The 27,822-nt window shown below is 33.7% G+C and overlaps 5 protein-coding genes across 5 annotated transcripts; 3 read left to right on the top strand and 2 right to left on the bottom strand.

Moving 5' to 3' along the window:
* Positions 1-1,233: 1,233 nt before the first annotated feature.
* LOC18015679 (probable pectinesterase/pectinesterase inhibitor 17) lies at positions 1,234-3,458 on the top strand. The gene is made up of 2 exons (XM_006397639.2): positions 1,234-2,130; positions 2,542-3,458. Exons 1-2 carry the CDS (start codon positions 1,281-1,283, stop codon positions 3,225-3,227), a joined length of 1,536 nt encoding a protein of 511 aa, XP_006397702.1. The 5' UTR covers positions 1,234-1,280; the 3' UTR covers positions 3,228-3,458.
* Positions 3,459-4,107: 649 nt separating this feature from the next.
* On the bottom strand, positions 4,108-4,614 carry LOC18015493 (auxin-responsive protein SAUR36). The gene has a single exon (XM_006397638.1). It carries the CDS (start codon positions 4,612-4,614, stop codon positions 4,108-4,110), a length of 507 nt encoding a protein of 168 aa, XP_006397701.1.
* A 5,756-nt stretch (positions 4,615-10,370) lies between these two features.
* Positions 10,371-12,741, top strand: LOC18015492 (Golgi SNAP receptor complex member 1-2). Its single transcript, XM_006397637.2, has 6 exons — positions 10,371-10,710; positions 11,265-11,461; positions 11,854-11,943; positions 12,050-12,121; positions 12,242-12,371; positions 12,467-12,741. Exons 1-6 carry the CDS (start codon positions 10,578-10,580, stop codon positions 12,562-12,564), a joined length of 720 nt encoding a protein of 239 aa, XP_006397700.1. The 5' UTR covers positions 10,371-10,577; the 3' UTR covers positions 12,565-12,741.
* An 8,173-nt stretch (positions 12,742-20,914) lies between these two features.
* Positions 20,915-23,594, top strand: LOC18015491 (axial regulator YABBY 1; the record flags this gene model as incomplete). The annotated part of the gene is made up of 7 exons (XM_006397636.2): positions 20,915-21,214; positions 21,320-21,481; positions 21,581-21,713; positions 22,273-22,321; positions 22,418-22,493; positions 23,026-23,103; positions 23,302-23,594. Coding segments are annotated over 7 exons (873 nt in total), but the record flags the coding sequence as incomplete, so codon positions are not given.
* Positions 23,595-26,907: 3,313 nt separating this feature from the next.
* On the bottom strand, positions 26,908-27,559 carry LOC18015490 (14 kDa proline-rich protein DC2.15). The gene has a single exon (XM_024155050.1). It carries the CDS (start codon positions 27,508-27,510, stop codon positions 27,106-27,108), a length of 405 nt encoding a protein of 134 aa, XP_024010818.1. The 5' UTR covers positions 27,511-27,559; the 3' UTR covers positions 26,908-27,105.
* Between the last annotated feature and the right edge of the window lie 263 nt (positions 27,560-27,822).

Here is a 27,822-nt window from a genome sequence, read left to right as displayed (position 1 = left end):
TCGATACACGAAATCACCGAAGATGATGTTGTGCTAACTGCTGTTAGATATGTTGATTTATAGTGAAGTACTGGACGTAACGACTAAATAGTTGATATGTATATGTATTCCCGTTATTGTAAGTTTGTAACTAGATAGTAAACGAGTAGCCTATAGCGCGAATGGTTCACTTGATCCTTCAAAAATTTGGGTTTTTCCATCCGACTACGGATCTTTGTACACCAATCCTTATCTTGTTTGATTACGTACATACGCAATCTTATTAGAGTCTCATAAGCACAAAAATAGATTCTATAGGAAAAGGTATCCCTCTAAACATATTATTTTTGCCGTTATAGTATAGAATATACTTTAAATTAATAACTTACTTTGCTTTAATAGTTATAAAGGATTTTGCAAATGGCTTGGTAGTCGTATACAGTGCGCTACGGTAAACGAGTCGTATATTTTGATGAAAGAAACCAGTGAAAATTCGAAGCTGACGAGGCGTCGACGGTTGATTAGTCTTTGCGGATAGCCAGTACTCTGTCTCTGCCTTACCTGCATATAATTTTTTATTTTTATTGTTGTTTTTAAAAAAATTTGTTTTTATTACTATTGTTGTTACAATTACTTTAATAATCAAACTAAATTATATAGTGGCATGACTTTGACTTTTTATTCTTCTTCTTTCATCTAAGAGACTTTTGGACATCCGATTGAGTTACCTCCCATAGACGCGTATATGCTAATAATGTTATTGAGTTTTTTTTTTTTAAAAATGTTGCTGCGTTTCACAACTAAGATTTTATAAATTAATTGATTGGAATAAAAACTATATAGTACTACTAATTAAATACGAGTTCTGCTAACTAATAAACCTATTATTTTCATGCTATCAAATTTAGTTACGTCGTTTCTAATATTTCGTATATGAATTCGATTGTGGCAACTTTTTACCTGATTGAAAATAGTTTTACCTTAATTTCTCGCCTACTCAAATTTCAGCTTAATATTGTACACGTCAAAAAAAGATAGCCCAAACATGAAAATTATTTCAACATAGAGAATATATGACGGCATGATGGTCACCAATTCATTGGTTGGTATAGACATAAATACTTTCTTTCTTTTTCAACTGTTATATGAAATGACATATTATTATATTTAAATTATTTAATTAAATTTAAAGGCATCACCCATACATCTATATAAACTCATCGATTCAAGACATCGATCTCATCATCCAATACCTTTAAACACAAACTTCTTCTTTCTCATCAGAACATTTGGTCTTATAAATGGCTCTCCGAGTCTCTATTATTACCTTTGTAGTGTTCTTATGCATTTTCGTGGCATCGACCGTTTCGGGTTACAACTCGAAAGACGTGAAAGCGTGGTGTAGCCAAACTCCAAACCCTAAACCATGCGAGTATTTCTTAACCCATAACTCAAACCAAAAACCCATAAAATCTGAATCCGAGTTCCTCAAAATATCAATGAAACTCGCTTTGGACAGAGCCATCCTCGCCAAAACACACACGTCTACACTAGGACCAAAGTGCCGCGACACACGCGAAAAAGCTGCTTGGGAAGATTGTCTTAAGCTCTACGACCTCACCGTCTCTAAAATCAACGAGACGATGGACCCAAACGTGAAGTGCTCGAAAACCGATGCGCAAACGTGGCTCAGCACGGCTCTAACTAATCTCGACACTTGTCGAGCCGGGTTCTTAGAGCTTGGTGTTACCGATATTGTTCTTCCTTTGATTTCAAACAACGTCTCAAATCTTATATGCAACACACTCGCCATCAACAAAGTTCCTTTCAACTATACCCCACCCGAGAAAGACGGGTTCCCTTCGTGGGTCAAACCCGGTGACCGGAAGCTTCTACAAAGCTCGACGCCTAGAGATAACGCGGTGGTGGCTAAAGACGGGTCTGGTAATTTCAGGACGATTAAAGATGCGATTAACGCTGCTAAAGGGAGTGGCCGGTTCGTGATATATGTGAAGCAAGGCGTTTACAGTGAGAATCTTGAGATTCGAAAAAAGAATATTATGTTGAGAGGAGATGGTAAAGGGAGAACAATTATCACGGGAAGCAGAAGTGTTGGTGGAGGAACGACCACGTTTAACTCAGCTACTGTCGGTACGTATATGGTTACTTTTATTTATTAGTATCATATGTTTTAGTTTGCGAAATCTTACGTGCATGAATAAACTCACCAAACTAAATAGCGAATTCGAAAGTGACATACATATAAGAACCGTCTTATAGGTCGTATAGATTCAATATTTTATAGATTTGGGTTTTAAGTTCTCTCGTTGCTTTCTTTTTCTTGCAAAGTAAATTAATTTCCATTCAGTTTTTATGGAAAGTTTTATTAGTCAACTCAGTTCTTTTTTTATGCTTCGTTTGATATTTACAGGTATAATAAACCTCTGTTATTTATTACACAACAATTTACAGTATCCTAGCGTGATATTATAAATCTATATGTCATAAAGTCTAATTAACTAATCGTTTTTTTTTTGTTAATCATTTATCAAATGATTACAGCGGCTGTAGGAGACGGGTTTATAGCACGTGGAATAACGTTTAGAAACACAGCGGGTGCAAACAACGCACAAGCAGTAGCTCTAAGATCCGGATCGGATCTATCTGTTTTCTATCAATGTAGTTTTGAAGGTTACCAAGATACACTCTACGTTCACTCCAACCGCCAATTTTACCGCGACTGCGACGTTTATGGAACCGTTGATTTCATCTTTGGAAACGCAGCTGCCGTTCTCCAGAATTGTAACATCTTCGCACGTCGTCCACGAAGTCGTACCAACACAATCACAGCTCAAGGAAGATCCGACCCGAATCAAAACACGGGTATTATTATCCATAACTCTCGGGTCACTGCAGCTTCGGATCTCCGACCCATTTTGGGATCCACCAAAACTTATTTGGGCCGACCGTGGAGGCAATATTCTCGGACAGTATTTATGAAAACTTTTCTCGATGGTCTTATTGATCCACGTGGATGGCTTGAGTGGGACGGTAATTTTGCTTTGAGGACTTTGTTTTACGCTGAGTTCCAGAATACGGGTCGGGGTGCTTCGACATCGGGTCGGGTCAAATGGCCTGGGTTTCGGGTCCTTCGTTCTGCTTCCGAAGCTTCGAGGTTTACCGTTGGTAATTTCCTCGCTGGTGGTTCTTGGATTCCATCTAGCATTCCGTTTACTTCTGGTCTGTGAAGAATTTATATGATTAACTACAAATCATATGGTATATGATGCAAAGTTGTATATACGACGCAATTGATTGGTCTATTACAAAACAAATAAGGATCTTTTTCTTACAGTATAATTTTTAGAATTTCCTGTATGATTTTATATAGTAGTTCCATGTAATTTCGTTCATTTCTTTAAAGATATTGTATTCTGAAATAAATTTATCATATGATTAAAAATTAATAAATCTTCATTTTGTTCGTTTCTTGTTTCGCAAAAAATTATCATATGTCTCTTACCGAGATCTTTTGTAATCTCAATAATTTTAATTCAAGAAGCCGTTAACAGAAAAAAAAAGATTTGACCATTTTTCACATCAAAGTGTTTCGTATCCAAATCAGACAAGGCAACCACGAAAACCAAAAATAAATTGTCGTCTAAGGTAGCCAATATTAGCCATTCTTAAATAGTATGTCAAGTACTCCTTGCGACTCATAGCTAAAAGCTTGTTTAGTAATTAAGTAATTAAGTGGAAATAAGCAAGCAACCAAAAAATCCTTGCGACTCATAGCTAAAAGCTTGTTTAGACTCATAGAAAGAGGTTAGAATCGTGTTACCTTTTTTCCTTTCAAGGGTTTCTTCATCATCAATTCCATTTTATCACTATAATGTCCAAAGACAACTTCATTATCACTAAATGTCCCAATGCTAATCACTATATTATCATTAAATATACTCATAACAATTATTTACATAATCACCTTAGACCTTACTCTAGAATTCACCATTACAAGAAAAAAGGGGAGTAAAGTGGATAAAAAACAAGATAGAAAAATGGTAAATAAAGGGAACAGTATCTACTTTGAGATCCTAAAACTTATTTTCTCATAAGTCATGATTGTCTTCAATTGCGGCAATGACGGCTCCATCGAAATATCCGAGAACCCGATCCGGATGCGATTCGGGTTTTGACCCGTTCGAAATCCGAATAAGGACAAGGGATAGTGATTCCTCCTTCGTGGCAGAATCCGTACTCTTCTTCCGATTCTCTGAGCAGCTCACCGAACAGAGGATGGTTAAAGTAAACAATGGGAACCAAAACTCTGTGAAAGTCGCCGTCTTTTTGACCCACGTAAACCGCTAAGTGTCCTTTCGGAACCGGGTCGGGTTGTTTATGACCAACGGGCGTGTATCCGGTTCCTCTTGCAGTTGCAGACCCGAGTAATCTGAAACTCTGCGTGAGGCGTTGTCCCCACCTTTTGAGTTTGCCGATTGGTAGTCTCAAGTACTTGCAAGCGGGTCGGGTCGACTGTACCCGAATGTACCCGGAACGACGGATCCGGTATTTACGGATCCATCCAGAGACTCGTAGAACCCGTCTTCCCATTTTAAATCCTTTGAGCTTCCCCATCTTCGTTTCTTCTTAAAAAAAGCTACTTTGAAAAACAGAACTGTCACAAAGCTATAATCTTTGAGAGATCTGAGACAAATGTTATATTAAGAAGACTTAAGAGAGTGAGACGAGTGTTCATTTAAACGAGAAGATATAAGAAATCACCCTCTTTTTAGATTTTTCTTGATTTCCTCTGTATATAATAATAGAAAACAATTTTTTACGGAAAACAAAAACAAACTTTCAGAATCTCGACGGAGGAGAATCACCGACAGGATATATCGACGAACGGATAAAGAGAGAAATAAAATTGCTGGCTGTATAAAACGTTCAGGAAAGGAGTGATCAAAGAGAAGAAGTGAGTGAAATGCAGAGGATTTTAAATAGAGAAACAAAGGAGTATCAGGAGACTAGTTAAATGAACGGTTAGATGAAGATGAAGATTATTGGCCGTTGGATTAGATTATAACTGCCACATTTTTTTGTTGCTTTGAGCCTCAAAAAGTCAAAACCCGAAGAATCTACATTAAATGTGTGATACGTGCCATTAATCGTTAGACTGCACTTATCGTCTAAGCAAATTAAATTTGAGCTCAACTATCTATTCATTTCGTAGATCAAATCAAAGCCATGGAAAATGCGGTTAGACTTGCTAGTTTGAGAATGCCAAATTTTTTGCTTGGGTCAAAATCATTAATTAAGTGATATCCTGTGATTTGCGTAGATGTTACTAGTAGTAGTGGTTGATTCTGAATCTGAAAACAAACTATCAGACAAATGCCTCAACTTTTATTTTATTATCTGAAAATGTGTTGTCGGAGCTTCATGGTTATTGTGTTTGAAGATGAAGACAATTATGCCACCACACGTGTGCTGGCCACGTGGGACAAATTTTTGAACATATTCGGGAGCGCTCGGCTGAAAAGCCATAAATCTTTACAAAAGGCTAAAATACCATCCCTCTAATAATTAATTTTTTTCGATTTTTTATTAATAAGGTTAACCCTGGAAATTCTTCATTTCTCTTTATATGTCAAGTTATTAACAAAAAAATCAAGGTAATATCCACCCGAATTCAACCCATCCGATAACCCATTTTATTTTTCATTTATTAATTACCTAAATTCTTTTTCTCTTCTCCAGCAATTTCTTTTAATTCTTTTAATTAATTTTCTTTAATTCTCCTTATATTTCCCTTTTTCTTATTCTCCTTCGTCGTTAAAACATCGACAGATTTTGAAAACCACCAAAATCTCAACTTCATCATCCAACCCTTGGTTACTCATCCTCTGCAATCAGTTTCTGTCTTTATCTCCTCTCCCCATCCATTGTTGATGATTCAAAACCCAGTTAGGTTTTCGTTTGGAGATTTAGGGATTTTACAATTTAGAGATTGAATTTGTCAAAATTGCTTGTTTGATATGTAAATCGAGTTGGTAACCCAGTTTATGTGATGATTAGATCTTTGCATAGATAATTAATCAAATATAGTTGTTGAATCGTAGTGATTCTTAGATAGAAAATCCGAGTTCACCACCAAATCTGCAGAAGAGGACAACTGGTACGAATGGTACAACTAAGAGATAAGAGGACAACTAGTACAACTGGTACAACTATGAGATAGAGGACAACTGGTACAAATATGTATAACTAAGACAACTTAAATAATTGCTGATTGAAAATTCCTTTATTATAATTGTAAATCGGGTTGATAATCCAGTTTTATATGACATAGGTATTTGCATGAATAATTTTTTAAATATAGTCGTTGAATCGTAGTGATTCTTAGGTATACATGAGTTCATCACCAAATCTGCAGAGGACAACTGGTACGAAAGGTACAACTAAGAGATAAGAGGACAACTAATACAACTGGTACAACTAGAACAACTACGAGATAGAAGACAACTAGTACAAATGGATATACCTAAGACAATTTGAATAATTGTTAATTGAGAATTTTTTTTATTATATTTTCAAGAGATAATGAGCATCAACCACACAAGCAATTCAATAGATTTTATATCATTTAATACCTCATATTTGGAGCTGATAACTTATTTGGTATTAGTAGATAAGATATTGTATGTAAGAATATTGCGATAAATGAAACTAAACAACTTTGGAGTAGATAATTTATGTGAAGAATGAATTTCACATATAAATGAAACTAAGTGGAGTATTTCTGATAATATACAAAAATTGTTTGTCTTACTGCCGAATTAGACAAAAAAAAAAGTGGTTTCTATTCTCCAAAAAAATCGCCGAAAGACGAAAAACGGATAATAAATTAGATAAATGGTCTCAGAGCAAAAGTAGCATGGAGACTTAATTTGTGTATATTTTTGGGTTTATTTTTATCCGAAAAGATTTTATTTTAGCTAAACAAATTACATTTAAGCAGAAAAATTTTCATTCTGGATAGCCACATTATTCATTTTAGCAGAGAAAATCTTTCCAAAATAGGGATAAACAAGGTACAGTTAGACACATATATACAATTATCTATAACTCCTTAATTTTTTAAAAAAGTACAGCTGAATGAAGGATTCAACTTATTTCAGCCTTAGAGTGTACATGTGTATTTTGGAGTTATTTGTATTTTGGATTTCTTTGATTTCTTGCATTATTATTTATTTTGGAGTTATTTGTATTTTGTATTTTTTGAATTTCTTTGATTTATTGTATTACTATTTATTTTGGAGTTATTTGTATTTTGAATTTCTTGGATTTCTTTGATTTCTTGCATTACTATTTTCAGTTTCTCCAGGGCAACTAGATGAAACTCGGTGCAATTACTAATGAATTTCTCCAGGGCAATTAGGTGCAACTAGGTACAATTACGCTATGAATTTCTCCAGGACAACTAGGTGCAACTTGGGACAACTATATTTTAATTGTAGTGTTAAAAAAATTTCTAAAATTATTTACTTAAAAACCAATACAACCCATACCCTAAAAACTGTATCTTTTCACGTCTATACTAAAAGGAAGAAAATAAAACTTTGTTTTGTTCAAAGAACCAAATATTATTGGTTTCACTTGAAATAACCCTTATGTTATAAGGAATTTATGTTATAAGGAAGTCTTTGACAATGTTATCCATCTTATGCAAGCATCTATGCCAAAATATAGGAAATAGAAAAATAATGACGCAAAACCCTTGGGGCTGCTATATAATGTTCGAAATTTTTGTGGACAACTAGATCATAATAGTTTATGTCGAAGGACAACTGAAAAAACTACAAAATCGATCAAAGGACAACTATTCCAAATTTTGGACAACTGGACAACTAGGTACAACTATGTTGTCAGTCGTAGACGCACGTGCGCCGACAAAAAGAGACACGTGTGCAGTCAAAGTACCACGTGCGCCGTCAATTTTATACATAGTTGTACTCAGTTGTCCAGTTGTCCAAAATTCTTCATAGTTGTCCTTTGACAATTTTAGTATTTTTTCCAGTTGTCCCTTGATATAAATTATTATTTTGTAGTTGTCCACATGATTTTTGACTATTGTAATCCATTTACAACATTTTCATAAACAATTTATGCAAAATCATAATTTTGGCTCTTTTCCATCATAAGATTATTAACATTATCAAAGTCTTCTTTGTATCATAAGGGGTGTTGGATGTGAAACCAATAATATGTATTAGAAAAATGATAAATTTCATGTTATCCATCTTTTTAATTTTATTCCTTATAGTTTACAAATTTTTTATATTTTTTAAGTGAATGTTTGCTTTCTATATTTATAGTTTATCACTATTATTTTCTAATGAAAGAATTGCATATAGTTGTACATATGTGTCCAATTGTACCTTGTTTATTTCCATCTAGAAAGTATTCTCCGCCAAAAATGAAATCCTCTAAATTAGATTGACTTACCTAAGTGTCACTATCCATCAAAATAACATTTGCATTTATGTGTGCCGTCAATTTTTGTACATAGTTGTACCTAATTGTACTAGTTGTCCTCCTCTGCAGATTTGAAGATGAACTCAGATATAATTATACTTTACCTAAGAATCACTACGATTCAACGACTATATTTAAGAAATTATTCATGCAAAATCGTCATATAAAACTAGGTTACTAACCCGATTTTCAATTATAATAAAAGAATTTTCAATCAGCAATTATTTAAGTTGTCTTAGTTATACCTATTTGTACCAGTTGTCCTCTATCTCATAGTTGTACTAATTGTACTAGTTGTTCTCTTATCTCTTAGTTGTACCATTCGTACCAGTTGTCCTCTTCTGCAGATTTGGTGATGAACTCGGATTTTATACCTAAGAATCACTACGATTCAACAACTATATTTGATAAATTATCTATGCAAAGACCTAATCATCACATAAACTAGGTTACCAACCCGATTTAGATACCAAACAAGCAATTTTGAGAAATTCAATCCCTAAATTGTAAAATCCCCAAATCTCCAAACAAAAACCTAAATGGGTTTGAAACTTCAACAATGGTGGTGGAGAGAGGAGATAAAAACAATAAAATGATTATAGAGAATGAAGAAGAGGAGGAGAGGCGAGGGTTTGACGGCGAGAATGAGATTTGGTGGTTTTCAGAATCCATCAATAAAACGTTGACGAAGAAGAAGAAACAGAAAAAAAAAATTAAAAAAAATATTTTTTAAATTAATTTCGTTTTGATTATTAATTTCAATTTAAATAAAAAAATCAATCACTTTTTTATTAAATTCAGGAATGCCACAAAAATTTTTATTAAGGGTAAAATAGGAATTACATGTGTATTATGGCACACATACTTGTTTATGGCACAACAGATTAACTTTTTTCAATTTATGGCATTGTAGCCATTAAACCCATATTCGGTAACACTCACACGAGATCAAAACCCCACCATTTTATTTTAAAATGTTTTTTTTTTATGTTAGTGATCATCTACTGTGTTTTTTCAATCAGCTTAGTGATCATCTACCTGTCTGTGATTTTGTTAAAAATATACATAGATATAAAAAACTATAGTACGAGACGAAATGTGTACGGTGTGTCCTCTAGCTATGTTACTTGCGTACGTTAATAATGGCTGATATGTATATTCATATTATATCAGGACAAGAAACTTTTTTTTTAACTAGTCAGGACAAGAAACATAAAAAACAGATAGTTTGGAGTTATTTCTTAAAACCAAATTGTGTTTATAACCCGACAAGTTTTTCTTGTAAAGTCTAATCATGTTTTTTTTGTTAATCCGCATCTTTGCTTAAAGACGTTTTAAATGTTTGTATAGATATGACCTTGAGAAAATAAAAATCATTTTCCGCGATTAGATATCATTTGTCAATGATTTTTTTGTGGTTTGCCTCAAGACCTCGACAATGATCATACAGCAATAGGGAAGCAGGAATGGAAGTGCAGGGTTATTTTTTCCTTTGTTCTGATTAATTGGTCAAGTTTAAGTTAGTTTTAATTATAAAGCCCCCATCGTCGATGTAGAAAACGCTTTTTTCTGATTCGAATAAATTTAACATCTGAAAAAAAAAAAAAAAAAAACTTCTTTTACCCATGACTGTTTGGGCTTTGTAGAAACAGCAGTATTAATAATACGTTACAATTTCATAAACTCGGTACTGTTTACGGCTCGAACGTGTCCATCACCAGTCAATTTAGGGAAGGGCCCACCTAACGTGCGCCCAATTGTTTGTTTTTATTTAAAATGGGCCTAATAAAGCCCATTCTATTGAAATCCGTGGTGAGAGCGATTTTTACTCCGATGATTGGTCTTTCGTACTGTTGGTTTCGGCCCGAAGAAGCGGAGGAGGGAAGAGCGATCCCCTCGTCGTCGCTGCTTAATTGAATCCTTCAGTTTGAGTTTTATAATCACAGATCGTTCGCTTTGGCTATCTGAGAACGGGAAGGCTCCGGCATTGGCTCACGGCGGAGCTGGAGAGTTACCGGTGAACGGAGACGCTTACTGATCTGAATTGGTGAAGATTAGAAATGACAGAATCGAGTCTGGATCTGCAGGAATCAGGTTGGGAGGAACTTCGGAGGGAAGCTCGTAAAATAGAAGGCGATCTAGATGTTAAGCTCTCTTCTTACGCTAAGCTTGGCGCCAGGTTCACCCAAGGAGGTTCGTTCTTCTTCGTTTCCGCTTAATCATTCTCTCTGTATTTCTTTGTATGTTGCTATTATCTCTACTCTTTGAATCTAGAGGTTAGTGGTTTATAATGTGATACAGATCGAGGAATTAATTTCGATATGATCTCTTACTGCGGATTGAATTTTGATTGCTATTGTCTCTCTCAGTCTCTGTTCTGGTTCCCCAGTGTGGTGGTTATCTAATTTTTTAAAATCTATGTTCTCATTTCCGTGCGATGCAATGATTAGATCTCTGCTGATCGTAGATAAATTCGTTGTTGCTGCTATTTCAAGTGTATGTGCTGTGTTGTAGAACGGATAAAATTTAAATGTTTCTGTATAGTGTTCCCAGCAAATTTCTCAATTTTTTTCCATGTATAATAGACTCTGTAGATAGAATTTTGTGTTTCGAGCTTACTGTTTTGTATTAGCTCTCAGCTCTCAAGAATCGCATTGTATCACCATATTGTTCTAGTTTGTAATGAAGCACTAGAAAGTCTTGAATTTGAAAGTTCAGGTTCCATTCTTTCTATGTGTTGGTCTCAGGGTATGTTGACGCTGGGTCTCCAACCGTTGGATCTGGAAGATCATGGAAGTCCATGGAGATGGAAATTCAATCGTTGCTTGAGAAGTTGTTGGACATTAATGATTCCATGAGTAGATGTGCTGCATCTGCCGCACCCACAACATCGGTTACGCAAAAGCTTGCAAGGCACAGGGATATACTTCATGAATATACCCAGGTTTTCTTTCCCCATAGTGATATCTTGAGTGAAACTTCGGAACTTCGATAATTGCAATATACTGAGGACTTTGAACTTTCTAAATTTGACTATTATGATCTCAATGCGATTGGTCCAGTTATTTTTCATCTCAATACCCTTGGAGTATAATGCAAAGTTGATGCATAAAACATAGTGCCACATGGGCAATACGATACTCTAATCCATTGTTTTCTTATCTTGCATTCATGATTCAGTGATATTAGATGAGTCATTGCAGTCCCATTTTTTTTGGTGAAAGAAAAAACCATTTGCATTAGCGTGGCTTTTGTTTAGTGATACTTAGGTTTGTATGAAGTTTTATTATAGGACCTATCTTCTCGCCTATAATGTGTTTCCATGTAAATATATAGGACTTTCGAAGAATAAAAGGAAATATAAACTCGATGAGAGAACATGCTGAGCTTTTGAGTTCTGTCAGGGATGACATAAGTGAATACAAGGTAAGAGTCCTATAGTCTCCTGGTTTAGAAAATTAGTAATACTGTATACACATTCTTCTATGCTCACCTTTTCATGGGAACTCGGGTTCTGTTTTCGCTTCTGCAGGCTTCTGGTAGTATGTCACCAGGTGTGCAAGTCTTAAGGGAGAGAGCTTCGATCCATGGAAGTATATCCCATGTAAGATACTTTATGCGATCATGGCTTTTGTAATATGAATATCCCTCTTTATGATGTAAATTAACTAGTTGATGATGATACGGAGAATTTACTAATAGTTGTAGAATCATTCGGCTGCAGATTGATGAAGTCATTGGTCAAGCTCAAGCGACAAGAGCAGTTCTTGGCTCTCAGCGATCTCTGTTTTCAGATGTTCAAGGGAAAGTAAAAAATCTCGGAGACAAATTCCCAGTGATTCGTGGCTTACTTGGTATCCCTCTATTCAACCTCTATATGATATTGATCTCAACTAAATCTCATTAGCCTTTAATTATCCTTAAGCAACTTGTCTTTCTCCATTCATAGGCTCAATTAGAAGGAGACGTTCTCGGGACACACTTATCCTCTCCGCTGTCATCGCTGCTTGTACGCTGTTTTTAATCATCTACTGGCTCTCTAAATAAACAGTTTGTTCATACACCAAAACTATAAAAAAACGAGCTTCCCTCAGCATCCTTAGATCGATTTTTCCAAGTTTTTTTCTTCTTGCTTTTGTAGTTTGCCATTTTGTTGGGTTATGTGTTTGTAGGATATAAATATAATGGTACACCATGAATCTTAAAACAAAGCTTAAAAAAAAATTTCAAAAACACATTTTTCACAACATCAAAGATCAGTCCATGTGACATCAGCCAGGTACTTGTTTTTTTTTTTAACCACACTCAGATTCTGTAATGGTCCTTGGATATATTGTGGTCCAATACGCACTATTGCTTCTGTTTTGTGTTAGATATTTCTTAGTCCCTATCCCTTTGTTTTGGTCCTCTCGACCACAACACTAGTACGAAAAAGTAACCCAACTCATAAATTGATCTTTCAGCTTACATTTACATCCTCTCAGGTTATAAAATCTAAAGGTCTTTCTCTATATTTTCGGTGGGGACACACTTCACTTATGATGATCCTGTACTTATTTAGTTATTTCACTACCCATGTCCTGTACATAGTTTCAAGAGGTGTTAATCAAATTAATTTATACCGGTTTGGAGATATTGTGGTGGGCCAAAGCCCCAAAGTACTACATTGTAACATCTCTAATCCAATCTAGATACAGATGGATAATCGATATAGATGGTTATAGCATATAGTCTCGAAGAAGATGTAGGCTAAACGAGGAGAGTAACTAGTTTTGCTCCTACATATGATTCGTCTGCTAATACTAATTGAATAGTGTGTTTCGGGGGAGATTGTAATTTAGCTTTTGGCTTTTTGTTATACATTGGCTGGACATAGGACTAGGAATCAGAGGCTTTTATAAAATAAAAAGCTTGTTAGATTCTACGCTTCCCAATGGGAGACCGTTTCTTACGAATTTTAAGATAATAAAACACTCAAAAAGATCAGAAGAGGTTCAGTTTCTCTTTTTGGTTAAAAGTGAAAATAAAAATAATCATTATAATTTTTTTGAAGACAGATGATAATATGGTGTCCATATTCTGATAAAACATTGAACCATCGCCTATATTCGATAACTCATGGATCGGGGATACAGACGAGCTCATCAAACTCATAGCACTATTCTTCTTATATGTTAATTTTCGGACTCATTAATTTGTTCGTATAAAACACACGCAGTCTTTTAACGGTTGATAAAATAGTACAAAATTATCATGCTTGCAATTGTATGTTATGTACAATATGTGTTGATATGTAGTTATAACATTTGATTTACTTTTTATAATTCTTTTTAGACTGTAACTACAAACGCAAAACCGTAGCAATGTATTTTTCTTTTACATTCACGTTCTCCAAATGAGATTCGATTACAAACTGCATTTTTACTCTATTTCTATCTCTAAACTATCTAAATTTCAAATTTGAGAACCACTAAATATTAAAAACGATTTTCTCTTGATTACTTTTATATTCAGTTAAAAAGTGGGCTTATGCATTAGAGGTATCAAAAGTGTTTTTACCCAAAGTTCTAACGTTTCCGCTTGAAATTGTTAACCCACATAATTATATGTCTTTTGTTGGATTATTCCCAGTGGGCTTATTATAAGTTTGACTGGTTACCCCATTAGAGTTTTGGGTTACCCATGGGATTATCATTTATTTATTTTTTTGTTAATATTGACTATTTATGGTGTATCTAAGACGCTATTATCGTTTTCTTATTATCATTTCTAGACAATGAAACTAAAGATGATATCAAAGTGTTATTTGACTTAATCGATTCAAATGTTCAATTTTCTTTAACTTAATCGATGGCTTTCATTATTACATTCATATCTAAATACTTTTATGTAATTTTGTTATTAATAATCTCTCATTGGAGTTATATAATATGTTTTAAAAAAAAATTAAAATGGATACCCATATAAACTATTTAGCCAGTATATAGGTTTAACATTATTGGATTTGGAATAGAGAAATTTCAACCCACAAGATAGATAGTAGCGTAGGTCATCCGCCCTTAAACACCAAAATAGTGAAGTTTATAGTGTTATGGTTGGCGATAAGATACTCTAAAAACAATATTTAAACATGTAAACATAAGCATAAAAGAAAGGAACAAAACTAAAGAAGCTAATGCTTGTATTAAATATAATGTCGTCCATGCAATATGGTTGAAACAGGACGGTGAGAATATTGAATGGTTAGTCAAAATGGTAAAATTTAATAGGACTTTCTAATGGTTGACGAGGTGCAATCATCAATGATCATTTATCTTTAAAAAAAAAATTGCCCTATTAGTTTGTGTATGTCATATTGTCAATGTTCACCGCCTGAATCTTAGAAGAGATGAATTCCGGACTCATCTAGTCCACTCATATGTAGCATTTTCGCCTCTGATTTGGCTTCGCTAAAATATAGGATCGATGTGACTAATTAGGCATTTTAGAAACTTGTACGTCCTTAAGGAAAATTTATGCTTCAATGATTAAGCAATAATTAAAATGTTAATAGCATAATCTATCAATTAGTGATATCTCATAAGAAGAAATAATATATATATATAGAGAGAGAGAGAGAGAGAGAGAGGTTTAAATATGTCCAATTTGGCATATAGTTGTGCCCTAAAGAAAGAAATGTGAGGAGAGAAAAGAGTGCACGTGGCAGAGAGAAGCCTGCGACATAAAGACAAAGAGACGGACCATAGGTCGGAGCCGAGGAGCCTGGACGGTCCATAAACATGCTATGCCTATTCCCCTACATGACTCTACCCTATGAGGCTATGACCTACCTACTCTCTCTCTAGCTCTCCACTCCGTACTCTTCTTTAATTTAACTTTTTCTACTCGATGCAGTAAAATTACTGTTTGCAATTGAAAGACAATTTATACCATCCATCCATACATACGCATAGACTATGTATTAAAGGGCACACACAAGGATAAACCTTCTTTTCATTTAGATAAAAATAAGGATAAATCTGACGAACTTTTAATATTGCATTTATAAATAAAATTTATCTGAAAAAATGCTTCTTTCGTCATTAGAATTTCAATACAATGGAGTTTGTATTCTAATCGTTTTCATGAATGTTGTTACCATATCAATCTAAATATGATCAATAATTGTGTTTTTTAGTTTGCAATGAATATGGTTTAGTAGAATGGATAAAAAAGTTAAGAAAAAATTATAGTCGGGGATAGCTTTTTGCTATAAAAAATATACTTTGACTGCTTAATTATATACGGATCAAGACCATCAATCATCAATTGTATAGCTATACATCTTTCTTAGTTTACACGATCTGAAAATATATGAATACATGAGGCATTGACATATAAACATCGTTATCTTTTCACTTTTCGAGTTTTAATGCACACCTAATTTTTGTTTTACCTACACTGTCGCTCTCCTTGATATCCGAGATTTCGTTTACTTTGTAATTTTCTCAGGAAATTATATTAGAATTAAATAGAAAGTGGAATCTTACTGAAGCCCATTTGTTTTTTGAAATAACAATTAAACTAGATTTTCAGAATCGTAGTTTCGTATAAAAAGAAGATAGAAAATAGAACTGGAGAAACCCTATAGTCTTCATATCTGATACCTTTTTCAAGCACAGAATAAGGAAATGCTTTATTCACACACATTTATGTATGAATATAGGAATGTGTGTATATAGGAATATTTATAACCAATTTAAATACTATACTTTGAAAAGCTATTATTCTCCCTTCTGCGCAACAGCCCATTTTTTAACTCATCCCTGGCAAGTAGCAGCATAGGCACATTTTTTTGTTTTAGTTTTCTAATTAGTCGAGATTCTGATCGTAGATGCCTACTTAACTAGACTGGATCACAATGATATTATTTAACTGATGCAATAGTAGTCTTTCTCAAATTATTTATGTAGATAAATTAAGCTTAATATGACACTTAAATAGTATATCAACATCAAACCTATTATATTATTGGGAAAACTCTGTAGTCAAATTAAACTGTGATTTATATAAAGGGCATATTGAACTGTTTATAGATTTTTTGTTTTAAAATAAATATGGTAGCTTATTATCTTCATGAGATTATAGTGGGTATAAGTGGATGTACGAAGCAGGTTCAAAGAAAAAAACGAAGACAAATTTCGAAGATCGTTGTATTGACTATTTGACTTTAGCCAATTAAAAGAAGATCATTGTATTTTTTTAGACAAAATTATATATGACTAATAAATCCAACTTAATGAATTGGATCCATGAATCTATATACTCGTAATGTTAATGAAGTGTTCTTCCAAGTAATAAGCTTTTCGTTGGTGGCGATAATTGACACCAATGTTTACTTTGAAACATGTGGGGTTCAATTCATACCTTTACAATTGGGATGTTTGTGAAAAAAAATATTATTCTAATAAGTAACGATATAGATATTCTAGAAAGGATAAAAGTCCCCAAGACAACCTTATATTATGTAGTATGTACACACACTCGAATAGTTTTTTTTCCCAAAAGAAAGCTTCAAATAATTATTTCATAAACATGCATTTGTATATATATATATATATATATCGTGTGTATATACATGAGAAGTGGAGAGTGTAAATTATTGCTTCAATTAAATTTTAAGTACTTTCTCATTAGATGTACAAATAGATTGGGAGTTTGTGGCAATAGCTTTATAAACCAATCAGAAGAGAAAAGAACAGGGATATGTCAATGTCACATATGATCTCAGTACACACATGCATGCATACACATTTTATATATATATGAAAGTCCAATAGATATATACGCATACTTGTGTGTACTATCTCTGAACTCCCATCGCCCAAATTGCGACAAAAGTGTGGGCTAACCCTAACATTATATATACGTTTCTAGTAAAGTATGATCAGACCAACATTTTCAACTTTTCCTTCATTACCGCCAAAAATTATACACGCCTTAATTACTCCCCAAAAAAAAAACTATTTTCTTAGGTCGACCTTACCTATGCAACCACCTACGTACGTTCTTTTTAGGCAATCAGATATTATATGCATCAGTTGGGTATTTGTTTCTTATGTAGTGTTTAAGTTATGCTAACTTAACGTAATAAAATGCTTTTTGGGTAACCAAGGTGTATGGGTTGAAAACCAATAAATTATATGAAAAAAATTGTAGTGGTTAAATGTATACATTTAATCAGTACAAAGAATTAATATCCGGTCTCGAACCAATATAAACCTTTTTGGGGTTAAACTACAATCAACTAGTATATCGATCGTTTAATTCCCTAATAAAAAAACGTACTTCACGTAGTTAAATGTAAAACATAATTCAACATTTGTTTTTCCGTCTGTTTATACATACAACTGCAATTGTGAGTTATATAATACAATTTTTTTATCATGCATAATTAGTAAACATTTTAAATTGCCAGTTAGTTACGCGATCTATATACGATTGATAAACACGTAAATCTAATTCCATAATTTTTGGGACTACTAGCTAGTACGTATTCGTAGTATATGATCAAATTCCATTGACATAAATTACTTTCAATAGTTGGACAACAACAAAAAATGTAAATAGCATCATTTTGCAAGTAGATGCATAGATATTTTCGTAGACATACATCCTTGAAATGGAGAATGAAACTTTTTTTAAAAAAAAAAGAGAGAATGAAATATACGGAAACAAACATATGGAGGTTAGAAATTAATTACGTGTGGAGTTTTGCTCGTGGCTTTCACCAATATGGTGCTTCTATAAATACGTACATATACATGCCGCTTTTAAAACTTTCATTAAAAACAATACAATATATTAGTTGTTTCTCTTTTTATAATATCTTGATTAAGTACTTGCTCGGAATGGTAACCTACTTATTTGTACTAGTGTTGTTGTTACGTCATAAATTTGGATTCAAATTTGATAGTGTGTATGGTAGACGACATATAAAAAAATTATCTTATATGTAAACATAATAATATATTGGGCCGATTTACTCGAAAGTTCTAAGTACATATATAGAATTAAATTACTTTCACTTTCACGGAAAGTCTAGACTTGGATGATTCGCAATATTCAAATGAGGGAAGAAAACAATCATATAATTGACTAAAAAGCTAATGATAACCAATCAATAAAAATGGAGCATCATGTTTCTCTCTACATACATATATACATACAAAACACACTATAAGATTGTTTAGGGATAGGACAGAGATTGAAATTAGTATTTTAATAAAATGGAATAGAAAAAAAAAGGAATTGTATAGAGAAACGAGAAAAGAAGAAAAAAAGTAATGGCAGTGGTAATTAAGGAATGACAACAACGGGTGAATGAGGCGACGCTTAATCACTCCCATGCACACGTCCCTTTCTTCCCCCCCCCCCCCCCACCTCTGCCGCCCCTCTCTCTCTCTCTCTCCATCGGGAAGTGCGAATTCCATAGCAACGTATTAACTTTACTCTTCAATAAGTATTTTCTAAGTATTCATCTTCGTTTCTTCACTTACTCACAAACACACCACATTACATTACATGTGTACATATCATCACGTGCAACCTAAGCTCGTGAATCTTCTCTGATACCTGAATCGTCCCTTGTTCATACTATACACCTTACTCGTTGGATTTAAATTGTGAAGAATAATTAAGTGGTTTGTAGTTTAGCGATCATCGCCATCTTGATCATCAAAGTCAAAGCTCGCATATATTGCAGAGGTTCGTCCTTTTGTACAAGAACGAATCTCCCCAACATTAAATTTATTCAGAATTTCGCTTTGTTAGTAAAGACGTCTTGAGTTATAAGAATACTCGAGTTTTATAGATATTTAGCATGCGCTTTTACACGAAATTCACCCCGGTTATGAAGAGAAAATGCCCACATATACATTTGGACATGATCCGTAATAGAACTTAACATTTTTTTTAGAGTTAGTTTTGTTTTTGTTCCAAATATTTATATGTAAATAAAATTTATAATATAAAATTTGAATGAGAAAAAAAAATGGTCGACATGGTAGCTGTAAATTTAAAATTCTAGTTTGGATAGACTTGTCATGAGTTTTTTTGGTCACACCAAACAAAGTTTTGGATTTTCTATTATATAGATACATAAATGCCATTTCTTGAGTATAATAAACTAAAAATGTAATTCAGTGAAATGTTCTTTTAATTGGGGTCAGTGAATATTCTTTCAATTGTAAAACACAAAATTTCGTTGTAAAATTAATTAAGTTTGAAACTGATTCAGATAAAGGAATAAAAGTCCGTCTTGAGGCGATCACATCCTTAAACGGTTTTGTCATCAATCTTGTCTTCTTATGACCACTATGCCATCACAGATATCAAAAGTACAATAAATTAGTATGATTAATAGATACGTTTTAGCAAAGATTGAGACCGTATGGTCAACCAAATTTCTAATATAGGATATTGACAACTTTGATTTAATAATAACTCTCATCACATTATTTAGTAATTTTGAAAATTAAAGCTGTCCAATAATGTATGATGTTTAGATCCAATGATCAAAGATTAGACTTCGATTGAGGTACAGTACGCGAAAAAAAAAGTAAAACCAAAAAAGTATGAATGGTGACAAAGTATAAATTGCACTTACTCTCACTTTATATTAACGCGGTGCAGATAAAAACTTGGTGTAGTGAAAATAATACGCATGTTGTTTAAAACGACCACGCCCAGTTATCAGTGTTTGCTTTGGATTTTTTTTTTTCTTATACTTTAATTTTAAGTGCACGGCTAATTTTATCAGACAAACAAATTTATTCATTAAAATTTTTATTTCATTTGCAGAATTGAAATAAATGTAACCTAAATTGTCAAGTTTTTATTTTCATACAATTTAGCTTTCGTTGAGCTTGTTTTTCCGGCTCTGCACTAAGCATCGTTTATTTCGGACTACTGATCAATTAGTTCTATCGTTATCAATGATATATTTATACAACTCATCGGAGAGTTTTTTAACAGATTACTTTCTATTGGATAAAACACAAATTAATACCCACTAATAATTAATAAGTTTAACAACAGGAAGCCGGAAAAGAAAATACTTTGAAACTATGTATCTTTAATTCAGGGCATTATATACATTAATAAATTGTTGTCCAGAACAAATATATACCCTAATAATTTATTATCGTCTACCCTTAGCTTAAAAATTTATATAGATATTGTCTAGCTTTAGTATTTAATGCATTCGGAATATTAAACCAAAGCATTATTAGAAGACGACCTAGAGCTAGAGTTAAGAGACTTTGTTGTTTTTTACCCTCTGACCTTTTTTTTTAACCATTAATATCTCCTTTTCCCTTCTCCCTCCTCTCATCCTTTCTCTCTCTATATCTTCCTTTGTGGTATAAAATACACAGCAACCCAACAATCAAGAAGATCAGATCATGGTGGGGTTTTTTATTTTCTCCTTATCAAGAATCCTCTGATCAGTCAAATACCCATCAATCAATCAAATCCCCAAACACTCCCAAAAAAAGATCAGCTTCCAACTTCAAAGCCTCTTTTCTTCTTCTTACAAAAAATGTCTATGTCTTCTCCTTCCTCAGCTGTTTTTTCACCAGAGCATCTCTCTCCTTCCGAACATCTCTGCGAACATCTCTGCTATGTCCAATGCAAATTTTGCGAAACCATTCTTGCGGTAAATAATAAACACTTGACCTATTTTTTGCTCCTCTCCTCCTTTTCATGATCTATATATAATTGGGGGGCTTTGTTTTTGACTGTTTCTCTTGTGTTTTTATAGGTTAGTGTTCCTTACACAAGCTTGTTCAAGACCGTAACCGTCCGATGTGGTTGCTGTACCAATCTTCTTTCTGTGAACATGAGACCCGTTGTTCTCCCAGCTTCCAACCAGCTCCAGCTCCAGCTTGGTCCTCACTCTTACATGAGTCCCCAGAATCTTCTGGTAGTAAAAATGGTTTAAATACATACATAATCTTATATAATGGGTTTCTGCCTTTCTGGTATATATCTCAAGCCTTAAGGATATTAAATGTTATTGAAGGAGGAGCTGAGAGATGCACCGTCAAACATGAATATGATGATGATGAATCAACATCCTAATATGAATGACATACCATCTTTCATGGATCTTCATCAACAACATGAGATGCCTAAAGCACCAACCGTTAACCGCCGTAAGATAATATTTTCCTTCTCATTTCTTTTTTTTTTTTTTTTTTTTTACTTCTTTGCATATTTATAATTTGCTAGTGATTATGAATCGCCATTGAGACATGCATTGCTGTTCTTATTTAACCGTCACTGTATCTTGTTTCAAACTCTAGCAAAAATGAATTATGCATAGAAAAGAAAGTTAAGAGATATAGTTTTTGTATATGTTAACATATTCATCGATCAATGACATTTTGTATGTCTTGATTGTATATATATATAAATGGATGGCTTTTAGCTCTTGTAACATTTAAAGAGTAAAAATAAAAGAAAAGGGGAGATAGATTCATGGATCCCCCGGAAATCTAGAGAGAACGAATCTATGTAAGATGTTAGAAGATGGGGTTGTCTTAAAAAAAATGATGAAGTGATGATGAGTTAGAGAGAGGTTGTGTTTGTGTGTGTGTGAGAGAGAGAGAAAGAAAGAAGACAATGAAAGTAGTTTTAATGAGTGTTTGTCTCTTTCTGTCTGAGTTTTTGTTTTTTCGCTTTGTCTTTGCCGTTGAATTTTGCCATTGCCAGCTCCAGAGAAAAGACAGAGAGTCCCATCCGCATATAACCGATTTATTAAGTGAGTTTTAAACAACTTTATTATTATATAAATTCACCATTCATATTCTATAATCGTATATCATTAATGTAAATCCTTGTCACGTCTTTCTTGTAGGGAGGAGATCCAACGTATCAAAGCTGGTAATCCTGATATAAGCCACAGAGAAGCCTTTAGTGCTGCTGCCAAGAATGTAAGAACCTTAATCTTCTTATCCCTAAAATACATATTAAGTCGTTATATCCATTGGTTAAATTAGATAATAACCAAGAGTCTAATTATCCATTGGTAAATCCATATACATACACGAGATCTATGTTTTTTTCTTTTGTGTGCGCAAATATATGTATAACATACACAAGGTCTATGTATATATATCATATTATACAATAAAATGCCAGCTTGATTGTAAATTCAACGTCTAGAAGATTCTCAATGAAGGCACTTGGTATTATCGATTTCCAGGGTTCTGTTGTTTCCTTTACTAGACAAATTAGTCCTTGATATTTTAAAATCAAAACCTTGGTTAGATTGGAGGCGGAACGGAAACTAGGGTTTAATTTCTCAATGTATATATATACACTCGCATGCGTACTCATATATATCTGTATAGATGTCAGGTCTTAGAAAGACATATATAGCTGTGATTAGGAGTAGAGAGTTTTGTCAGGTTATAACACAAGTTGATATGTGTCTTGTACGTATGTTGTTTATGTGTAATGTAGTGGGCCCACTTCCCCCACATACACTTCGGGCTCGTGCCAGACAATCAACCCGTGAAGAAAACCAACATGCCCCAACAGGTAAACCCTAATCTGTCGACATACCTTACATCTTTAAAATAATGTTACAAATATCTTTAAGAAGTTCGTACTTTATTTGTTTTTATCGGATCAATTTCTTTAAGAAGTTCGTACTTTATTTGTTTTTATCGGATAAAATTTTTTTTCGGTCCACGAATATCAATTTGTTTTAATCATACCTTAAAAATTGGTGTACAGGAGGGAGATGATAATATGGTGATGAAAGAAGGATTCTACGCTCCTGCGGCTAACGTTGGTGTGTCTCCTTATTGAAGATGACTATAATCGACAAGTATATGCGAAATTGAAATCCTAATTCCTAGGGTTTATGTTGGTCCAAAAGTTGGGTTTATCTTTCTTTCTTGAACTTATATATATTATATGTATGCATGCGTCTTCTTCTGTTGTTGTAATCAAAATCTTGCTAATTAATGAGGCTTATTATGTTAGTTTTCATTTGTACTAATATAACTCATTAATATATAGCAGAACGCTTTATGTTTTTCGATACAGAAGTTTAAAATTAGACATTTGCTACGTTATATAAGCATCCCAAGTAAAATTTAGCTTGAATCTAAAGTTTCGTTTATAACGCACAACAGTTTTATATTATTATTTTTTTGAAAAAGAAAGCAAAAATGTAGAATAAAATCGTATCTGGATAAAATATATTTAGCAATCTATGGTTTAGTTTTGTTGGTCCAGTGGTTTTACAATGATCCTAATAATGATAGTAGGGCAATTTTGATTTATGTAATCGTAATATGACAACCAACAAAAAAAAATCGTCTAACTTTCAGCATGAATCTACCGTCGTTCCTAGAATAGCATTTTTTAATCTCAACATCCATAAATTATTAAAAAGATAATCTATTGGCAGAGCATAAAGATTACTTAGAATAATCTAGTCATGAATAAAAAACAAAAATATATGTTAGATAGTTTTGTTTTGTAAAATCAAATTCGTAATCATAATCTAGTCTAACGTCAGAGGTTAATTTAACTCGGATTACATCTGAACTAATCGAAACTAATCCGGTGACGGATTTATCTTTAAGTAGCAAATGGGACATAAATGACTTTACAGTAACCCTAAACTAAATTAATAAGGAGGTTCACCCAATTACCGTAGTACGTTAATCTTCTGATCTAACACAAGAAATTTGGTCGGTGGAAGAAAAAAAGTCATAATTGAGAGTTTGAGACTCATGATTACAAACAACAGTAATCGGATCAAGTGACTATATACGTTATCAGGCCTAACTAGAAATCGGCCCATTAATACTAGTGCCCACTTTCCGTGTCGTAACTTAGGTGGGTAGATGATACGGTGTCGTTAATGTCTAAGACTCTAATTAGTGATTTCCATTGCAATTGGTGGGCATTGATCGTGAAGAAACAATGATGACAAAATCCTTACCATTCTCTTCTATGCACGGAATTTCAGAATCTGATAGTGAAATTTGCCTGGCAGAAGTTTATTGTTTAGTCTCCGGCGATTTCATTTTCCCATTACCATACCATACTGTACATTACTTGACGACTTCTTATAAAGCAAAAGCTTGGTCGTCGAAAGAGGGAGAGAAAGAGAGAAAACAATCGAGCGGAGAAACTAATTCGAATTCAGAGAGCCAAAAGAAGAATCCAAGAAAGATGCAGCGTTTCGTAACCTTATATTTATCGGACCATACAATTTCTTCAGCGACGTATTATGTGGGAATAATAAGACTTGAGCATGTACATTAGTGAACTCCTCTTATTATTATTATTTTTAGGGGTTCACCAAACTATAATATTATTATTTTTGGGTTTTGAATTTTTGGAAGAACCTGTGTCAATTTTTAGGTTCCATTGGTGAACCTCAAAATGGAGTTCACCAAAAAAAAAAAAAAAAAATTTAAATTTGAAATTTTTAATTTTGGTAATAAATTTAAACACATTTCTTATAAAACAAAATTACAATTCATTACTTGAAATTAAAAACATACAACATTTAGAATTTAGAAAGAATAAAAGTTGTGGTGATAAAAAATGCAGTGGAAGGATTGGGATGGATTGTTCTTATACGAGATTGTGTGTATTTGGCGGTTATGTCTCCTGTTGAAGAGCTGGTCTTGTTTAGAGTGTTTGTGTTCGGTTCTGTTCTCATGTTGATCTGTGTTTATGTAATCACACAAGTATGCTGCTTGGTTAGTCGGAGACAGAGTAACAAAACAACAAACACTTGACATGTCAAAGCAAAAAGCGAAGACTAAGAGAAAGTAAAACATGTAATTGTAAATGAACATTTAGTTTTTTTACTTTTGTATGGGAAACAGAAGCAACCATTTCATTTTCATTTAACCAGAAAAAGGTAATATTTTCTTTGAACAAATCTCCATAAATTCCAGACAAGATAAAGCCAGAACAAGAAAATGGTGCAAATAAAAAAACTCTTCTCGTCCTAGTTGGTTCACAACAAAACCTGTTCTTCAGAGCTCTTAAACTGGCTTTCCACTTAACTTGATGTCATTTTTGATCGCTCTTTGGATCATCTTAACGATGAAGTACTGAAGATGGTGACAGAGCATGCTTTCAGAAAATCATTGCTCTGTTCGTCGAGGACAAAGCAAGCGGAATCGATTGTCGAAACGCACTGAGAGGCAAATCATATGATCGGCAGACTGAGGCCAAGAAATCTGATATCTCAGGTAATGCAGCGTTGTAGAAATCACTAGAGACCTGCAGAAACTGAAAGAGAGTGTATGACTTTAGCAATGCATATCATTGTTTCTAGGATCTGAATGAACTAAGAGTCCAGTTAATGTATCAGTCTAGACATGTGTGGTAAGAGTTTGCGGGATCTACAAAGTAGTTTGAGGTAGAGAAAACCTCAGGAATGACAAAAGCTCAAGCTCTAATCAATGCGTTCGAGTCTGAGCATCGCTGCACTAAGGAATTAAAACAACCCAATCCCCATTAAGTTGAATTAAAATCTCCATCAACAGAAACCCAAAAATTTGAAATCATTCATTTCCATTAACAGAAACCCAAAAATTCGAAATCATATGTCTCCAAGCAACGAACGAGGAGGAAACAGATGAAATTGAGAGAGAGAGAGAGAGAGAGAGAGAGAGAGAGAGAGAGAAACTATACCGATGAAGGAAGGATCGCAAATGGTGGAAGGAGATGATGATGAATCGAATTCGACCAAAAATTGAAAATCGTCGAGTAGAGAGATAGTCGTGTGAGATGAAAAAATGATATGGTCGAGAAAAAAAAATTTGTCCGAGAAACACAATACCCAATTAGAAGCTTACACGTGGTTAGAAACGGTATCATCAAACTCTTCCGGATGAATCGATTCACCAAAAATGATATTTTTTTCATTTATTTCAAAACGTTTTTACCTGAAAACCTGTGCCATGAACTTCATATAAACTCCTGATGGACATGGTCTAAAGGTGGTCCATGTCGATCTCGACTTGTAGGGCCATATGGGGCCATGTTGGGTTGGATAATAATTACACAGAGGGAGACCACGTGGAGACCCTCTATCGCAAAGAGAAGCACTAAAGCAAGATGAAGGAAGAAAATAGAGAGCGTATGGTGATCCTTTTCTTTCTTTTTTGCAATGTGGATATGTCTCTGTCTTCAATCTTTGTTATAACTGAACGCAACTTTATGGAAAAGAGCTCTCGAGTCATCACAAAGGTCGATTTCTTGTGTTTTATGGGGGTTTCTCAAAATCTACTAAGGGAATCCTTGAATAATTAAAAAATAATAATAATAACTGGATGAAAGGTCGAAAATCTTGGACAAAGATTCAGAAAATACATATTAAAAGGTTTTTCATTAACAAATTTAATCCACATATAAACACATAAACTCAATATGAAAAGAACAAAGGTTGGAGTTTTGCCTTTTTTTTTCTCACAAAAACAATAGATAGACAATATATAGTAGAAACTAACAGAACAAAGCAAACCAAAGAGATTTCCCTTTTTTTAAATCTCAAAATCTTCAAGCACATTGGAAGCCATAAGGAAGTTTCTTGCCGCAGTAGTTCAATAGCAAGCTTAGATCAACGGGAACATTGAGATTAATCCCCAAGACATTGGCTTTAAGAGCGGTACAGAGACAAACCGCAGCTTCAAGATTAGCAAGACCTTTTAGAAGTGCACAACAAGGAGTCTTTGGTGGAGAACCAGCAACAACATTAACTAAGCCCAATAGGTCTGCGCAAACACCGAGCTTAAGTGTGTCGGTAGGGCAAGTGGGTTTGACTGCCGGGTCCTTCTTTGGGGATGTGGGTTTTTTGGGGGGTTTAGGTGTAGTTGGTGGACATTTTGTGGAAGTTACAAAAGTGAAGAATAGAAGATTAAGTGTGAGAAGAAGAGCTGTAACTGCAAGAGCCTTTCGAGCCATAGAAACTTTTAGGAATGTTTTGAGATGAATGTGAAGGAAAGAAAGTACATGGTTTATATAGAAGAAGTTAGTGACTTAGTAGAACATACAAAGAGATGAGGTAAAAAAACATGTGATGTGAATGGTTGTAAAGAAAATTCGAGTAAGAAACAAATCTATCCAGCTAGTTGGCTTTTGCAACTTGAGTCCATGGCATTGATTAGACTAATTTTGGGGGTTTTTTAAAAATATATCTTAAAGGGGGAAAAGACAAGAATTTTGTCTTGTTTGTTTGTTACTGTAATTATGTAAGGGTTCCACACTCTTTGTTTC

Source organism: Eutrema salsugineum, unplaced genomic scaffold, assembly GCF_000478725.1.
Source record: "Eutrema salsugineum unplaced genomic scaffold, Eutsalg1_0 scaffold_22, whole genome shotgun sequence".
NCBI classification, from domain to species: domain Eukaryota; kingdom Viridiplantae; phylum Streptophyta; class Magnoliopsida; order Brassicales; family Brassicaceae; genus Eutrema; species Eutrema salsugineum.
Note: the sequence above shows the minus strand (reverse complement) of the source record. Positions and strands in the feature narration are given on the sequence as shown.

Coding starts and splice junctions, on each gene's coding strand:
- LOC18015679 (XM_006397639.2), top strand. CDS start 1,281: ATGGCTCTCCGAGTCTCTATTATTACCTTTGTAGTGTTCTTATGCATT. Junction 2,131..2,541: donor GTTTAACTCAGCTACTGTCG/GTACGTATATGG, acceptor AAATGATTACAG/CGGCTGTAGGAGACGGGTTT.
- LOC18015493 (XM_006397638.1), bottom strand. CDS start 4,614: ATGGGGAAGCTCAAAGGATTTAAAATGGGAAGACGGGTTCTACGAGTC.
- LOC18015492 (XM_006397637.2), top strand. CDS start 10,578: ATGACAGAATCGAGTCTGGATCTGCAGGAATCAGGTTGGGAGGAACTT. Junction 10,711..11,264: donor CGCCAGGTTCACCCAAGGAG/GTTCGTTCTTCT, acceptor TGTTGGTCTCAG/GGTATGTTGACGCTGGGTCT. Junction 11,944..12,049: donor ATGACATAAGTGAATACAAG/GTAAGAGTCCTA, acceptor TCGCTTCTGCAG/GCTTCTGGTAGTATGTCACC.
- LOC18015490 (XM_024155050.1), bottom strand. CDS start 27,510: ATGGCTCGAAAGGCTCTTGCAGTTACAGCTCTTCTTCTCACACTTAAT.